Source organism: Rhinolophus ferrumequinum, chromosome 18, assembly GCF_004115265.2.
Source record: "Rhinolophus ferrumequinum isolate MPI-CBG mRhiFer1 chromosome 18, mRhiFer1_v1.p, whole genome shotgun sequence".
NCBI classification, from domain to species: domain Eukaryota; kingdom Metazoa; phylum Chordata; class Mammalia; order Chiroptera; family Rhinolophidae; genus Rhinolophus; species Rhinolophus ferrumequinum.
This window is the reverse complement of record NC_046301.1, coordinates 61,999,221-62,013,405: the sequence shown is the minus strand read 5'-3', so window position 1 is coordinate 62,013,405 and position 14,185 is coordinate 61,999,221. Positions and strand designations below refer to the sequence as shown.

The window sequence follows — 14,185 nt, the reverse complement described above, 5'->3', positions numbered from 1 at the left end:
GGGCCACGGGGAAAGGGCTCTCCACGCAGGGGGAATGGCCAGTGCAAAGGCCCGGAAGTGGGAATATATTTGAGCAGGAATAACGTGGGAAGGTGGGAAGTTTGGGGTCTGGGTGAAGTTTTAAGAGGATGCCGCCCTCCCTGAATGGAGAGCAGGTTGAGTTCCCCCACCCTTTCCCCTTCTCTTACAACAGGGAAATAAATGTAGTGCTAGAAGCTGCTGTAAGGAATGCATTAATATTGACCCATTCTACAGAGAGGGGAATCTGAGGCACAGGGAGGCCCACGCACCTGCCTGGGGTGGGGCAAGGGGTACATTCTGATCTGTTTGGCCCTTTGGTGGGGAGGGGGCTTCCCTGCCTATTGGAGACTGCAGCTGGGGCCTGGCCCTTTATGGGAGGCTTCTCTCACCCCAGCTCTCCTGGGTCTCTAAACCCTCCCCTCCCTGGGCAGAAGTCTGGACGCCTCCCTCCGGGGTGGGGTGGGGCAGCAGCTGGGGCTGGGTGTTTAATAGCCTAAAGGTGGAGGTCTCCCACCACCTGCTGCTGTTAGGCTACAGGTGGCCCTGGGGCTAGAGGCTGGGTTCCTGTAAGGGTAGGGTAGGACTCCAGCCGTGGGGTGGGGGCAGCGGTCCTGCAATTTGAGGGGAGGACCCGGAGAAGATGGCCATGCTGTGTGCTTTTGGGGAGGAGGAAGGGCTGCACACGAACTCCCCCAACACTCAAGATCGGGGACCCCAGTCCTACCCGGTGGGAACCTAGAGTAGTGGGGCCTCTGGGTGGCCCCTGCCCCCACCCCAGACTCCCAGTTGGCTTTCATCTGGGCTGGAGCCTGTGCCCCTGCGATTAGCCCACAGGGGTTGCCTCAGGGGCTCAGACCTCCGAGCTAAGCCCACCCCTCCCCACATACTCCCCTCCCCCGACTCTACTCTGAGCCTCAGTTTCTGGCTTTTCCAAATGGGGACATTTAGAGTCTCCACTCCGTAGAAATAGTAGGGTTGAACCTTGCGGCAGGCACGTGGCTGGGCACCCGAGCGCTCAGAATATGTAAATTATGAAATTATTACTAAGAAGAGAGACTCGTGTCCCCCTCTAATCGGTGGATTGTCAGGTTCCCAAGAAGTGGTGACAGTCGGAGATAGGGGTAGTCTCGATTCCGCGACGAACTCCCCCGGAGACCCAGCACGCCTTTGCCCTAGCGGTGCCCGGCGCCAGGTAGCCGTTCCCTCTCCGAGACCCCTCCCCACTGTGCGGGGCCCCCTCGCCAGGCCTTGGCTCCTCCCTCAGGCCCTGGCCCACTCCCGGTTCTCATCACAATAGCTCATTTCTTCCCCAGTCTGTAATCCCCATTTTACAGATGTGAAAACCAGGGCTGGGCTCCGCGGGGGCCCAGTAACTGGCGCCGGGACGCTGAGTCTAAGGGATAGGAGTGAAACTCTGAGCTTTGGAGATTCATGCTACGTGCCCAGTAAAGTGGGGAGGGGGTCCTCGACTCGGCTCGGGTCTTCCCAGCAACCTGGGAGGAGGCCCAACCTCCTCCCCTCCCCATCCGGCACTCCCAGCCCCGCCCGCGTCCTCCCCGCGCTGTGCGCTCGGGGCCGCGGCACGCACTTTGCCCACCATCCCTAGGCAGGGGCGGGGCCTCTCGCGTCACTGTTCCCCCTTCCCTTTTATTATTTATTATCATTTAAAGGGGCCGCGACCTGAAAATTTCCGTTCAATCTCCCCCCTCAACACCCTGGGCAGGTTGTCCTTTGTGGGACCGAGGGCTGGGGGACAAGGGGAGTCCGGGAAGGGGGAGGGGGCCTCGCGAGACCCCTCCCCGCGTCCCGGGCCGCGGTGCTGAATCACCGGCGAGGTATTTGCATCTGAGAGCGATTTGTCACCCGGTGATTTGTCTGCGGGGCGGTGAGCGCGCCGGTGGGGGGGAGGGGAGGGGCGGTGGAGGCCGCGCGCGGGGAGACTTTTACCAATCCGGTTGGGTGGGGGTGTAGACGCGGATTGGGCCGGCGGCTGGGTGAGTCGGCGCGCGGCACAAACCCGGCGGCGGCCGGGAGCCAGCAGTGCGCAGCTCGCGGCGGGGGCCGGAGGCCAGGCGCTGCCAGGCCAGGGCCGGACGCCAGGCGCGGGGCATGCTCCCCTGGAGCGGGCCTTGCGCCCCCCGAGCGGGCCCCGCGCGGTGAGGCTCGGGGAGGAGGGCGGCTGGCCTTTTAAATCGCTGGTTCCGGTCCGGGGTGAGGGGGTCCCCAAAGTTGGGCAGGGACGTAGGTGGGGGTCCAGCGCTGGGAAGACGACTCTGGTGGGTCGGAGTTGGGATGGTTTTCTCTGCGCCCCCTCGAAGACCTCACCTTCCATATTACATAGGGTCGCGCGGGACGGTCGGGGGTCGCTCTTGGCTCTTAGTTCATTTTTTTCTCCCCGGAATCGGGTCGGGTGTTTTATTCGGTAACCGCGAGGAGAGTGGGAGCGCCGGGTGGGGAAGGGCAGTTCCCTGATGAGCCTTCCCTGCCTGGACGGTTTATTTATAAAGTGTCGGGTCCTGGACAGAAAGGGGCCCCTGAGGGGACACCGCGGTCACCGCGCCCGGGAGTGGGTTTGGCCCGGGCCCCCAACTCTCTGGCGGGGACTCCCGGGAAATGCCCCCTCTCCCGGTTCAGTGCCCCCCAGACACAAAGCGGGCGCTGTAAGCGCGGGGAACTCGCGTTTGTCAATTTCAACGTTCGGTGTTCGACCCCGGGCGAAGCGTTTGTCAATAATCTTCCGTTTTTAGTCTCCCGGGCCGAGGGGTTGCCCCCCCAACCCATGCAAATCGGCCGCTTTCCAAGAAGCCTTTGAAGCCCGGACTGGGGTTTCTTCGTTTTATATCTTCTTTTTCAGTTTTTCTTTTCTCACTTCCTCCCGGCCGCCCCCTCCCGACTCCCCTAGCCCCCTCCCCAGCCTGCTGCCCCATCCTCCCCCTCCTCTCCCCTCCGTGGAGTGAGGGGCCCCTTTCGCCACCCGCGGGCCCCAGCCTTGCACAACTCTTTAAATAACCGTGTTTTGCAAGGCCCGGGCCAGAGCGGGTGACCTCTCTCTCCTCGAGGCTTGCAGGGGGGGGAGGGCGTAGCCCGTTCCCTCTTCGCTCCCCCCAGCTAGGTCCTAACGACCACCCAGCACCCCCCATCCCCGCCAGGACCCTGCCTGGGAATACTTCTCCCCCGGGGCTGTCATAAAGTAGGGGTAGGGGCTGAGGACAAAGGGCTCTTGGGGGGAGGGGTCTAGAGGGGGTGGGCGTCGCCAGCTTAGGGTTAATGGCTGCTGTGGGGGGAGCCCAGCCCCGGCCCAGGGGGGCCCTGGGGGTTCCCACCTGCCCCCGCCCCCAGCCCCAGCGTGGAGGCCTGCCCTGCTCCCCTCCCCCACAGGGCAACCCGGAAGGGTCATTAAACCCAGCAGGGGGGGGGCAGTGTGTGGGGGGAGTGGCTTCCTCTGGCCTCTTCCTTCTGCCCCCCAAAGAGGCGGGGGTTGCCTGGAGCGTTTCCGTGTGGGGGGGGCTTGTCTTGAAGTTGTCAAAGATGGGGGAGGGGTAGTGGACCAGATGATACACTGGGTGAGAAATGTCCCCTCAGCACTTCTTGGGACTGGTGGGGGTGACCGCCAGTGTGGGGGCAGAAGGAGGGCTTGGTGTTGCTTTGCTGTGCAGGTCATTGGCCAGCACTGTGGCCTCTGAGAGGGTCTTTGTGCTCAGGGACCCCTGCCCTTGCTGGAAACCCAGGTCCTTTGGGGGTGTACCTCTTCCCACTTTTTACAGGGGCTACTCGTTGCCTCCCCATTGCCCTTTTACCCATGCTTCTGGAAGTCCCAGGGGGTCCGGGTAAAGGGCATCTGGTTTGGTGGGGAGAAGGTGAAGGCCACTGGGCTCACTGTGGCTCCCTAGGGCCCCTCCCAAGACTAGGGAGATTACCGTGATTTACGCTACACAGCTCCTCTTGGGTGGGTTCAGGCTCCTCCTTAGCAGGTCACCGGAGGGGTTAAGGAGGGTGGCCAGCGTGGAGACCTAGTATCAGCTAGCTACCAGGAGCCTCTGCCCATTGGCCCCTCCTGGGTGTGGCTGGTTTGCTCCAGGAGTGGCGTAAGAGCCTTTGGGGGTTCATTTGCTGGGTTAGGGGCAGCCTCCTGGACACTCGCCACCCACACTGTCCCCATGATGTACCATCTGGGATGTCACCACTGGGCCTGTTGGATTCTGCCCATCTGTTTTATTGGCAGCCTGGGCGGGTGGGGGTGTGGTGTGGGCTGGGGCTGGGGGCTGGGGTGGGACCCACGTCCTCCTGTCCTGGTGAAGCCTGGCTGTGCCAGGTTCCTGGACATCCCTGCCCATGGCCCACCGGAGGCCCTGGCAATTAGGGTTGGTGGTGGTTGGAAGGGACCCCAGGCTGAGGGCAGAGCATGTTGGCCCCTCTTGGGGTCCCAAACAGCAGGGGAATTCCCCCACCGAGAGCACATGGGGGCAGTGTGGGAGGCTCTGATCTCACCTAGACCCAAGTTAGCAAGACATCTCCGAGCCTCAGTTTCTCTCATCCATAAAATGGGTGCTTCCGCCCCTGACGTGGGTGGGATGTGGTGCCAGCTTTGTGCCAGTCTTCACCATCGTAAACTCACTTCATGTCTGCCTGAGCACAGTGAGGTGGGCACAGTTAGGGCACTGTTTTGCAGAGAAGGAAACTGAGGCTGAGAGGTGGGGGCTTAGGGCTGACAGTGTGAGTGGGGAAGGATTAACTCAACGTCCACATACAGCAAGCGCTCAGTCTGGGCCAGTCATTGTCTCTGCTAACCTGAGTGACAGGAGGGTGCCTGGAGCTCTCTGGGCCAAACGGCACCAGCACTTAGAAGCTAGAACCAGAATTTAGAACCTACCTGGACTCCGGTGCCTGGCAGCCAGCTGTAGCCAGTCAGAGGCCAGGAATGTCCTGTTTCCCTGCTGTGTTTATGAAGCAATAATTCATGCTGTTCCCTGGAAGGTGTGGTCGACGACTGGGTGTTTCTGTGTGGTCCAGACGGTTAGGGGCCGCTTAGAGTTCCTGTGGGAATTCAGTGCAGGGTGACCCCACTTCCCAGCCCACTGGAGAGCGGACAGACTGGGGGTAGATGGGGAGTGCGTGGTCCTCTGCCTCCAGGGAGGCCTCCAGGTCTGCACCCTGATGTGAGTGGGAGGGATTTTCCCAGAGGCCTTTGTGGTCCAACCTCAGTGGGGAAAATGGGGCCAAGGAACCCAGTGTGGTCTGACTGTCTCTCTTGCGGCCCCCAGGTTTCTGCAAACACGTGAATGAGCTGGACGCCAGCCGCTGTCCCCTGGTGCCCAGCGTGAGAAGGAGGCACCGCCTACCCTCCGTTGGCATGCCCCGCCAGCCCTCAGCCTGAGCCCAGCGGCCCCCGCCCCCTGCCACCCTGCACTGCCCCGGCTCCCCCGCGGCCCCCACACTGCAGTGCGGCCGGGCCCCCTCCCCGAAGGGGCCGCCCCCGCCACCCACCCCTGGTGCCCGGGGCGGCCCGGCCCGCAGGGCCATGAAGCTGCAGGCAGTGATGGAAACGCTCCTGCAACGGCAGCAGCGGGCACGCCAGGAGCTGGAGGCCCGGCAGCCGCTGCCTGCTGAGCCCCCTGCTGGTCCCCCAGCCCGCACCAGGGCTGCCCCAGACGAGGACAGAGACCCTGAGAACGCCCGAATGCAGAGGGCACAGATGGCTGCACTGGCCGCCATGCGGGCTGCTGCCGCCGGCCTTGGACCTGCACCCAGTCCCAGTGGCTCCGAGAATGGGCCCCGCGGCTCAGAGGACGAGGACACAACCCAGGATGGGGCACCGGGCTCACCGGGCCGAGGCAGGGAGGTGCCAGGACATGTGGAAGGTGACAGGCACTTCGAGGACATGGCCTCTGATGATGACCTGTGAGTGAGGTCTGCGTGCTCCGTGCACTGAGCAGGCATCTAGGCCCTGGAGACACAAAACTCTCCAGGGACTGTAGAATTTTCTGGATGTCAGTGGATGTGTTCTCCATCAGCACTGTCCAATGTGGGTGCCACCAGTCTCATACGTAGTTGTGGAGCACGTGAAATGTGCCCATTGTGTCTGAGGCCCGTGTCTGTAGTTTTGTTTCATCTTAACTTGAGCGGAACTAGCCACGTGTGGCCAGTGGCCCCATTATCCAGTGAATCTACAGCCGATGCAGAGTTGGGCAGATAAAGTTGGTGGCTTGGGTGGACCTGCGCAGAGTTGACATTGGTTGGCTCACCAGGGTCTTCATCCTGTGGAGGTCCGATGTGGGCCCCAATCTGGGTGCTGGCAAGACCCCAGTGGGGTCCTGGGAAGATGTTTAACAAGAAAAGAAGTGGGGTGATTGTAGGTTGTGATCCGGGCTGCTAAGAAAATGAAGCAGGGATGCCAGGGCTGTGGCTGGAGGTCAGCTTTCTAGAATGGTGGGCGCAGATCTCCCTGCAGAGGTGACCGTCCCTAGGACAGGCCAGAGGGAGCGTGGAACAGCATTCCTGATGAAGGGAACAGCCCGAGTACGGGCCCTGAGGCAGAAACTAGCTTGGTACTTTCAAGGCCCAGCAAGGCAGCCTGTACAGCAGAGCACGGAGGGGAAGACCCGGGGGGGGGAGTGGAGAGCCGTTAGCATGGGGCAAGGTGGAGGGTGGCTGGGGCTATGCTGAAGGGGCAGCGCCAGTTGCTTTGGGCTCCCTGAGAACCAGCTGTATGGCCCACACCCTAAGCAGGTCCTTCTTGCAGGCCCCTTAGCAACCTGCTGAGAGAGGGAGACCCGGGCTGGGCCGAGGAGCTGGCCTTGCCCCAGGGTGGGGGTGAGCTGGCGGCTTCTCCTCTGACCTCTGCCCTCTGCCCGCCCCAGGAAGCCAAAATGGGAAGAGGAGGAGGAGGAGGAGCTGGAGGAAGATCTGGGGGACGAGGAGGAGGACGAGGAGGATGAGGAAGAGGACTACGAGGACGAGGAGGGGCTTGGGCCGCCGGGCTCTGCTGGCCTGGGCGCTACAGCCCTGTTTCCCCGCAAGGCCCAGCCACCCCAGGCCTTCCGTGGCAGTGATGGCGGACCCCGGGTACTGGGCGGCCAGGAGCGATCAGGGGCTGGCCCGGCCCACCCCGGGGGGGCCGCCCACGTGGCACCCCAGCTGCAGCCTCCTGACCATGGGGATTGGACATACGAGGAGCAGTTCAAGCAGGTGGGTTGTGCGTGGTAACGGGGTCCGTGGAGGCAGAGGCGCACCCAGTTCCTACTGGAGTCCTTCCAGCCAACCCCAGTGGCTGGTGTTTGCCTCCCGTGTGCACAAATGCGAGCTGGGCACTGGGGTCCTGTGGGTGAGATGGGATGGGCTGGCCGTTAAATACACAGATGTGGGGGACGTGACCCTGGAGGGAAAAGTCCGGGGGCTCCTGGTGTCTGCACTAGGACTAGCAGAGGAACAGAGCGAAGAGAGGGGTTCCAAGTGGAGGGGATGGCCCAGGCAAAGCCCGTATGGCTGGACTGGCTCAGCATGGTGGTTGTGGGTGCAGCCTGGAGACGTGGGCTTGGAGACCTTGTCGTCCGTGACGTTGGCGCTGAGTCCATTCTCCTCAGGCCCAGGCAGCTGGCTGAGCAGGAGATGGCTGAGTTGGTGTGCTGGCCAGCAGCTCCCTGGGGCTCGGAGGGGCGGGGAGGAAGCAGACCGTCCTGGTGCCTTCCCGCAGGGCAGGCGGTCAGAGCAGAGGAAGTGGCCAGGCAGGGCATCCTTTGAAGTTGGGCTGAGCTGGGCTGGGCAGATGGAAACCAGATGGCGGCAGGGTGGCCAGTGGGGCTCACATTCCACCCACGGCCAGCTGGGCCCTGCCCCGACCTCCAGGAGTGGCTGGAGGGGACCTGGCCTCCCCAGCCCAGTGTCTGTCCTTGCCGGGTTTCAGGGGACTGTGGACACACTAGCGCACAGGAGCGGTCTCGGGGCAGTGCATTTGCAGATGCTGGCTCCAGAATGGACTGTGAGGCCTCCTAAGTAATGTACTGGCCAGGTGCTGATCTCTGGGGACCCAGTGCAAGGGGCTCCCCTCTCAGCCTCACTTGGGACTGGGTGCTGGGACTTGAGCTCAGGCCATCAGAAAACTCGCAGATGAAGTAAAGAACTGGGAATTGGACACATGGGGACAAGCCAAGGGCTGTGGTGGGAATGACAGGGAAGAGGTGTGAAGGCAGGAGGGACAGTGCCCCAGGTTATCAGGCACAGCTACCTTCAAGGATGGGAGGGAGAGCTAATCTCCCCTCTCCCCCGCTCACCCACCTGCCCTTCCAGGAGCTGCCCAGGCATCTGGGGCTGGGTGCGGCCACACCTCCTGCCCAGTCATGGCACGTGGATGGTGGTTCCTTCTGGTAGAATGACAGCCGGCATACGTCACCTCCTGAGGGTGAGGCCAGCCCCAACCCACATGTGGCCCAGGCTGCCCCTTATATGTGGACGCCAGCCTGAGCCTGTGGACGGGATTGATGGTCCCATCCTGCTCGCTGCCTCAGTTTCTCTCCCTCTTGGAAGGAAATACTTGCTGGGCGGCCGTCCACCCCATTTTGCAGGTAGGAAACTGAGGCACAGTGTTGGGGGCAGGGCTTGTAGGCACTGAGCCCAGCGTCCTCTGGGCTCAATGTAACACAGATAGGCACCTTGTGGGCAAGTCATGTTCATTTATTTACTGGGTATTTGCCATCTTCCCTGAACCCAGCCCACGGGGAGCCCCAGGCTGGGAGCCAGAGGCAGACAGACACCCCTATCTCACAGGGGCATGGCCGGGCTCAGAGGAAGGGAGAGACGAGGATGTGCAGTTCTTCTGGTGTCAGAGGACTACAGGACCCGTGCTCCACCCCCGCCCCAACACTAACAGAAGTGTGGGGTAGTTGGTGGCCAGGCTGGGCAGGGACAAGGGGTCACAAGTCCTGACCCCAAAGCCCCCTCAGCGTGTCAGGAACAAAGTGCCTCGGGAGGCATTGTGCCACTTCTCCAGGACAAGATGGTGAAGTCTCGGGACACCCAGGGTCGGGTCACGGGGGTAAATTGAGGCCAGAGAGTGAGGGAACCCCAGTGTCATACACGTTCATGGTTTATCCCTGTGGTGGGTGAAGCTCAGTAAACAAGTAGATGGTTAATAACACAAGGCGGTTGGGGGGATGTGATCAGCGTCTTTACTGGGGAAGCGGGGAAGCCTCTCGGGATGTGACGTTTGGGTCGAGCCTTGTAGGAGAAGGAGCCGGGCACACACAGGGAGGAAACAGCCCATGCAAAGGTCCTGAGGCGGGACCCAGCTTGGCTTATACATGGGGCCAGTCACCACTGGGATGGATTAAAGGTGAGGGGCTGAGGACAGTCGTGGGATGGCGGGGGTGCCTGCTGTGAGGTGCCAGGTGCTTATCCTGCCTGTTTGTGGCGGGTCCAGCTGGTCAGGCACCTGTGCAGCCAGTGTCAACAGTGGCCTGGTCTCAGCCAGCAGGGCAGGTGTCAGGGGCCGTGTTGACTTCTGGTGCAGCCCCACCCCCTTCCTGGCACGTGGCAGGCCAGCCGGCCAGCCGCCCACTTGGCATCATCTGTGCCTTTTCCTCCCAGTCTTGGCAGGGCCTGGGGCTGACTTCCGCCCAGAAAGCCTCGACAGCCGTGAAATTCTGCTGTCGGCTGCAGGTCTGGGGGGCAGCCAGGCTGGGGAGGGCCTGGGAGCAGTGGGCTCGTGGCCACGGAATCTTTCCTGGAAAACCTGGAACCTCGCACTGGGGGACCCCTGACATGCGCTGATGGAGGCCAGCACTCCCTGATGGAGCCGTAGGTGGGGATTGGGGTGTGTTACGGGCAGCAATTAGGATCTCAGTATCCTGGCATCGGATGTGGCATCCTGGTGACATCCTGGTGGCTTCCTGTCACCAACATGGCCATGCCTGGGCTATAGAAGGTGCCACTGTGGGATTGTAAGCCAGTTTACTCTTAAGCACAGGTCTTCAGCCACTTAAGGATTCGAATCCTTAGTCTCAACAACTCAAATAAATGGTGGGATTTTTTAACAGCTTTATTGATATAAAATTGACATAGCACATAATTCATCCATTTAAAGCATATAACTCACTGGTTTCTAGCACATTTACAGTGTTTTGTAACCAGCATCTCTATTTAGTTTCAGAACCTTCCGTCATCCCAAAAAGAAGCCCTGTCCCCATGAGCAGTCATCCCCACCCCCCTCCCCAGCTCCTGACCATCACTAACCCACGTCCTGTCTGTGGACGCGCCTGTTCTGGACGTTTCCCATAAGTGGAATCACACACTGTGTGGCCTTGTGTGTCCGGCTTCTCTCATGAGCACTGTGTGTTCAGGGGCCATCCACGTTGTGGCGAGTGTCAGCGCCTCCCTCTCTTTCACGGCCGGGTGACATTCCAGTATGTGGACAGAACACATTGTGTTTTTCCGTCACTTGTGGATGGGCCACATTGTTTATGTCTGTCACTGCAGATGGGCACTTGGGCTGGTCCCACCTTTGGCTGTTGTGAATCGTCCTCCTGTGGACATTAGTGTACAGGTTTTTTTTGTGTATGTGTATGTTCAGTGTTCTCGGCTGTGCACCTTGGAGTGGAGTTGCTGGGTCCGATGGTTACTCTGACATTGGAGGAGCTGCAGAATGCTCTATTTTGTGTCCCACCCGCCATGCATGAGGCTTGTTTCTCTGTCTTCACCGATACTGGTGACGATGACTCTGGTTCCAGCTGTATCCTTAGCATCTCACTGTGGTTTCGATTCGCATTAAATATTGGGATATTTTTCCGTTTTCCAAGGTAGCATCTGCTCACTATATACCGTGAAGAGAGATCAGAGATATGGAGGTAACACTGCTCGTACATTTGTCTCTTAGCTACACACAGACAGCAGATCGAGTGTCTCACACGTGTCTTGCGTACCCTCTTGATCCCATGGGGGAGGAACTGCCATTGCCCCATTGTGCAGATGGGGAAACTGAGGCATGGAGCTGTCAAGACATTTGTCACGGGGGAGGTATCAGAGCTGGGACTGGACCTCAGGGTGCACTGGCCACAACCCCAGTCCTGGGAGAGTGGGTGGACAGACAGATGGGTGAGGTGCAGGGAGCCGCTGGCTGCAGGGTTTTGGGGTAGACTGGTGGCCTCATTGAGACTGTTTTCTTCATTTGAAATGGAGGCGTCAGGACCCAGTGCCTGGACATAGTGGGCACCCGGGCAGAAACAGCCACCAGTAGCCCCAGAGTGCCACTGTGCCCTCACCGTGGACCCTGCCTGGCCCCCCATCCCCTCTGTGGGCCTCCTGGGGCCCACTTTATTCTGGGGGGAGTCCTGCTCCACAGGTTCAGGAACTGGGAGGTGAAGCCGAGGGCCTTGGTGGTGTCATCAGCAAGGGGCTGGGATCACATTTGGTTTTTTTTTTTGGTCCTTTTAGCTCATTTAGACTTTTTCAGTTGAGAAAAATACACTTATATACGTTTTAAAGTCCATTTTTGGTTCCAGAAGTAACACTAGACAATATTGTCGTGTGGAAAGAACATGGGACGGTTCCATGAGGCTCGAGGCTGCCATCTCCTGCCCCTACCTGGCCGGCATCAACCACAGCTTTTCCAAACCTGTCTCTACCTACTTATGCCCAGAAATGTGACTTTTCAGGGGTCTGGACGGTTCCACCCATTGCTGAACTGGACGCTGCTTTTTGTGTGTGTGTTTTTTCACATCCTTGTCGCTCAGCAACTGTCTTGTCATATCCAAATGTCCCGAGTCACCCTCTTCATTTCAGTTCCCTGCAGAGTGCCCCTGTGGGGCTGACACCAACGTGTTGGTCTGCTTCTGTTACCCTCTTGTAAACAGTACTGCAGTGAACATCTCCGGGCTCATGAGAGTTGTTGGTGCATTGTGGGGTGGGAGCTGGAATTGCCGGGACTCAGGTAGCAGATGGCAGACGTTTTCTTGATCCTGCCTGGGAGCTTCCCAGGCTGGGCAATGTCAGAGTAGGACACAGGCATTCCCAGCTCTGAGGGGTTCAGGGCTGGGCTAGAGGAAGAGAATTGAGGGGAGGGCTGCCCAAAGGAAGGGGCATTGGAGTTGGGGCTTTGCAAGATATGTAAGAGTTTGCCAGATGGACAGAGAAGGGTAGGATCTGCTTCTTAGAATAGTGTGGCTGGAGCATAAAATGGGAAGCGAAGGGGTGGGCAGAACATTAAAGCAAACCAAAGGTAGACTCAAAGGGGGGTCTTAGCAGGGTTTGGACCTGGGGAGGGAGATCAATGCTGGGAAGACCCCTCTGGGGTCTGTGGTCCAGGCAGGAGGGAGGAATCCAGCACTAGGTCCCCCTGGTCCAGCCAGTGGGCCAGGGGAGGAAGATGAGTTAGAATTTTCCCAGTGGAGGAGGGTATTCCAGGCAGAAGGCACAGCCTGGGCAAAGGCCAGGTCAGACACTGGGTTCTGAGCCCAACTGTGTTCATCTGGTATGCTTGAGACAGAGTGGGCCAGGGGCCAGGCCCCACGGGTCCTGGGGGCCAGCTCTGGCACCAGGCATCTTCCTGAGGCACCGGGATCCCTGGGCCATGTGCAAGGGGGCGGGGAGGGGTGTTGGGAAGCCCCTGGGGAGCCCAGCCCGCCCTGCCTGGGGCAACGCCTGCCTCATCAAAGCTGCTGTGGCTGCTGGCACGGAGCCAGCTGAGCCATGGCGGGTGTGGGGAGGGTGTTTGCCCGCCAGCCCCTGGCACCATGCCTCTGCCCGTGCCAGCCCTGGGAACCACACTGACTCAGCCGGAAGAACCTTATCTGGCTCCTGCGCCGTCACCCGGCCACTGGGTCACGGCTGTGGGGTCACCGCCGCCGTGGCCTGGCCCGATGCCCACCGCCAGCTCCTCATCCTGGTGGCCGCTGCCAAGCGCCCAGCCACGCCCCACGCTTTCTAATAACATACGCGGCCGCTGCAGGGAGCGGTGCCCGACGGGCAGAGTGTGTCCTTGCTGGGTGCCTGGTAGGGGGATGGGTGTGGGTGAGCCACGTGGAGGCCCACTAGTGTGGGTGTGTGTGAGTGTGCACAGGGGTGTGGGATGTGGTGGTGGATGCATGGTCCCCGTGGGCTGGGGGCAGCTGCAAGTGTTGGAATCTGCGTTTGCCAGAGCTGGGGCCCTGGGAAGCATTTGAGATTGTGTGTGTATAACCCATGTGTGTGCTGGTACATGGCTGTTGCATGTGTGTGTGTGTGTGTGTGTGTGTGTGTGTGTGTGTACATTCTGGGGCCCCATCTGCGGTATGTTTTATGTGTATCTGTTATCTCTGGCACCTGCTCACATCTCCGTGTCTGGCGTGTGTGTGTCTGCATGCGCACAGCATGGGATCTGTCCCTAACTTGCGTGGATGTGTTGCTGAGTGTGTCCTGGGGTGGCTGTCCTGTCTGTCCCAGAGCGTGCCGACCTGGCACCTTATGTACTCCATGTGTAGTGTGTTGGGGTGACAGTCTCCTGTGGCTGTTCTGTTTGCACGTGGCCGTGTGTGTGAGCACGGACGCACAGCCAGCTCCTGTGTGAGCCTTGTGTGCACACCACCTGCCTGCCCCGCTGGGCATCCCATGCCCCATGAAGCGTGAGGTCACAGTGGGGTCCATTAACCATTAGCCAGAATGTCACATCCCCTGGTTACTGGTTGGCATTGGCCCCCCGGGCAGGCCAGCTGCCATGGCCTGTGCTGACATAGCCAGGGAGCTCTGAGGTGTGGCCAGTGTTCCGGAGGCCCGGGGGGCTCCCACTGTACCGCTCGATTCCTTTTATGCCTCACGTGCCATGTGGTGTTGGGCAGGGTTGCGACCTTTCTGATCCAGAGGGGCTGCCAGGCAGGGCTGGGTCCACACTGTGTCTCAGTCTTCCTGCCTGACACAAACACCCTTCAGCCCCGTACATTGTCTGGTCCCCAGAGCCAGCACCACCTGCAGTGACATGAAGGGGCGTCTGCCTGGCCCCTTGGGATTGCCCAGCACCCCCATCATGGACGCCATCGCCATGCCAGCTTGCATTCCAAGCCTGGTCAGGGGAGCAGCTGGGGGTGCCGGCTGGTGGGCGAGCACGCGCAGGGGCGGGGCGTGGACCGCCCCTTCTCTGCCCGCCTGGCTGCATGCGGCCAGAGGACAATTGGAGGTCATGGGGTTAAACGGTAACCAATCTGCC

General features: G+C 60.4%; 1 protein-coding gene across 5 annotated transcripts in view; it reads left to right on the top strand.

Annotated features, from left to right (window-relative positions):
- The first annotated feature begins 1,715 nt into the window (after window positions 1–1,715).
- Window positions 1,716–14,185, top strand: part of ARID3A (AT-rich interaction domain 3A) — a 36,238-nt gene continuing 23,768 nt past the window's right edge. Inside the window, exons 1-3 of one of the 5 annotated variants that reach the window (XM_033134777.1) lie at window positions 1,716–1,856; window positions 5,283–5,919; window positions 6,879–7,206. In XM_033134777.1, coding sequence (XP_032990668.1) covers window positions 5,540–5,919; window positions 6,879–7,206 — 708 coding nt within the window. In that variant the 5' untranslated portion in view covers window positions 1,716–1,856; window positions 5,283–5,539. The other 4 variants (XM_033134779.1, XM_033134778.1, XM_033134776.1 and 1 more) reach the window with 4 other exon arrangements.